We start from the raw sequence: 3217 nt of genomic DNA, 5'->3' as shown, positions 1-3217 counted from the left end.
GATGTTCAGACTGGATTTGGCATTTTGTCTACCTATCGAGTCCTTACCCAGGACCTGGGATAGGCAGATGTGGATGTTTGATGGTATTACAGATATCGTCGCAGGATGGAAGCAGTTCCTAGTAAGGCCGCCTTTTGCAATTGACTAATAGCGAATTTGTCAATGCCAATGGTGTTCAAGTGGTGCTCCAGTTGTTTTGAGATTGCACCCAAGGCGCCTATTACTATTGGTACTACCTTTGCTTGCTTTTGCCACAGTCTTTCTATTTCTATTTGTAGGTCTCTGTATTTTGTTATCTTCTCCAGTTCTTTCTCATCTATTCTGCTGTCTCCAGGCACTGCCACGTCCACTATCCAGACTTTTTTGTCTTTCTTATCGACAATAAGTCTGGGGTGTTATGTTGCAGGTGCTTGTCTGTTTGAATTCTGAAGTCCCAGAGCAGTTTAATTTTATCATTTTCTATGTTTACTATTATTATTATTATTATTATTATTATTATTATTATTATTATTATTATTATTATTATTATTATTATTATTATTAAGATGAATGTATAAGGGTGGGATGTTAATCCACTAACAAGCTCCGGGATGGAAACCACACACGCACACACACACAATGATAAACCATGGCTGCCTCCTCAGGAGCATCTCCCTGAAGCCATGAGGTCTAACGACCTGTTTTACCTGTCCTGGCCTCCCCCTTCCCCCTTGCACCTGAGCTCTTTTGAGGTTGAAAGACTCCTTCTCCTTGGCCGCCCGGTTCTCAGCCATGAAGGTCTGGATCTCCTTCAGCTTAGTCTGCACGTGCTCCACCTGCACCTTCAGGTCTTCGGCCAGCTGGGCCGCCTCCACCGCCTGCAAGCAGAACATGGCGTCCAAACCCGATCTGCACCAACATCTAAACCAGGGGTAGTCAACCTTGGCTCTTTTATGACTCGTGGACTTCAACTCCCAGAATTCCTGAGCCAGCTAAGCTGGCTCAGGAATTCTGGGAGTTGAAGTCCACGAGTCATAAAAGAGCCAAGGTTGACTACCCCTGATCTAAACGATGCCCCCATCATCCCCGGCTGTGAAAGCTCCCCGTGAGAGTCCCGTCAATCAGAATCCGATTTCGAGGGCTGTGCTTTTTTCCTACTATTTTTTTTAAAAAAAAATTAATTAGGGATTCTCATCGGGAGTAACGGGTGCGTCCGAGGCCCAGACTCGCTTTCTAACTTGGCAGCTCCCACACCGGCTCCTCACCTTCCTCTTGTTGAGCTCCAGGGCCTGGCTGCGTAAAGTGAGCTCTTTCTCCACGGTGCCCAGATTGCCCTGCAGGACTCGTTCCTTCTCCTCCAGCTTCTGCACGACTAAGAGCTGGGTGTCCACCTGAGGAAAGCACAAGGGGTCGGCACGTATTCCGGGAAGCCGCCTCTACATTTAGTGGCCTCTTCCTTCAAAGCTCTGATCCCCCAACCTGGTGGTGGTGGTGGTGGTGGTGGAGGGCTGGGTGGCTGCCTACCTGAGACTTGAGGGCCAGCACCTGCTCGGCCAGTTCTTCCTTCTCCTCCCGCAGGAGCTTGTGAATCTGGTTGGATTTGATGCGCTCCGACATCAGCTTGAAGTTGGCGTCATCCTTCTCACGCAGCTGCTGGTTTAGCCGCATGTTCTGCTCTTGCATGTCCTCGAAAGCTTGGCCTGTCACATCCATCTCCGAGAGAAGCGCCTCTTCCTCCTGATCCACAAGAAAAAAAAGAGGAAAACAAAAAACAAAAAAGAATTGGAGAATTGGAATTTCCCCAGCCCAGCCCTTACTAATAATCTCAGAACCACATTTGTTTTCTTTCTCATGCTGGAATGTCTAGATCAGTGGTGGCGAACCATTGACACGCGTGCCAGAAGCGGCACTCGGAGCCCTCTCTGTGGGTACATGCGCTATGCCCCAAAGATGGCAACCGTCCCTCTTCAAGCAGCCACCTGCTAACTCGCCGAGGTCCCACGTGGCCGGATGCATCCCAGCATGGCTGGTTTCCCTCCCCCCCTCGTCCCGTCCCTCCTGGCCTCGCATGCTCTCCTTCTCCCGGGCACGACCCACTGCATCGCCTCCTCAGCTGTCGGCCGGCCAGCCATCGAGCTCAGAGGCGGCTTCTCTGAACTGCTGGCAGCGGACCGCGGATCCCTAGAGTGCGCCGGTCGAGGGGCCGGCAGGCTGTGGCTGCTGACAGACACCGTCGACCCCCATGCGCTCGCTGGCCTCTGTGTGCGGGGGCCGATGGTGTCAGGCAGCAGCCGCCCCGGCCCCTGCATCGCCTTGCCCTGCGACAATGGCACCCCCGCCCTGCCTCGCCTCCCCTCCCCCCGTAGGATGAGCCTCCTGCCCACTGTCCCACCCACCAGAGACCCCCCTGGATCTCCCCCAACCCTGTCTTGCCCCCCCACAGGAGTCCCTGCCCATGAGGAACATCGAGGTGACCACACCCACCTTGGCCACACCCACCCATTCTGCCATGACCACCACAGCCACGCCCACCCAGTCGGCCACACCCACCTGGCACCCGGCGATAAATAAGTTTTGGGTTGCAGTTTGGACACTCGGTCTCTCAAAGGTTCGCCATCACTGGTCTAAATGGACTTCTGGACTGATCTGTTGTTAACGGGTTCTAACCACCAGGCCTTGAGCCTCATCTCTATGAATGTGGTTCTTCACAGCAATCAGCGGACCAGGTCAACACTGAGGTTTATGTTTATGGAAAAATTTCAACTGCCCTCAGAGCCTCTAGGCCAGGGCTTTTCAACCTTTTCACCCATTGTACCACTTTTAGGATAGGGCAATATCCGAGGACCACCAATCGCCCAGCAAGGTGTCAAAAACTTGATGACCAAAAAAAAAAAAGTGATAAAGTACAGGTAGTCCTTGACTTACAACAGTTCGCTTAGTGACTGTTCGAAGTTACAATGGCACTGAAAAAAGTGCCCCGCAAGCCACAGCCAAGCAAGGCATCTGCCTGACCACCTGGTGGCGCTCTTCCTCCTGTCTGAGGTTTTCATTGTTGTGAGCATTTCTGTTGAGGATTGGCAGTGGGGGTGGGGTGGGGGGGTGTTTGGTTTTTATTCCCCCCGTCTGCTGGGTGGTTGCAGCAGGTTTTGGTCACTTCACATGACCCTGGGACACTGTGACCGTCATAAATATGAATCAGTTGCCAAGCATCTGAATGTAAATCACAAGACCCTGGAGA

General features: G+C 52.1%; 1 protein-coding gene across 1 annotated transcript; it reads right to left on the bottom strand.

The window, feature by feature from the left end:
* Positions 1–716: 716 nt before the first annotated feature.
* Positions 717–1713, bottom strand: LOC107300969 (E3 ubiquitin-protein ligase BRE1B-like; the record flags this gene model as incomplete). Its single annotated transcript, XM_015830248.1, has 3 exons — positions 1504–1713; positions 1245–1370; positions 717–857 (listed from the first exon to the last, which is right to left on the bottom strand). Coding segments are annotated over exons 1-3 (456 nt in total), but the record flags the coding sequence as incomplete, so codon positions are not given.
* Positions 1714–3217: the final 1504 nt, after the last annotated feature.

Source organism: Protobothrops mucrosquamatus, unplaced genomic scaffold (assembly GCF_001527695.2).
Source record: "Protobothrops mucrosquamatus isolate PMUCROS unplaced genomic scaffold, P.Mucros_1.0 scaffold9381, whole genome shotgun sequence".
NCBI lineage: Eukaryota > Metazoa > Chordata > Lepidosauria > Squamata > Viperidae > Protobothrops > Protobothrops mucrosquamatus.
This window is presented reverse-complemented; position numbering and strand designations above follow the sequence as displayed.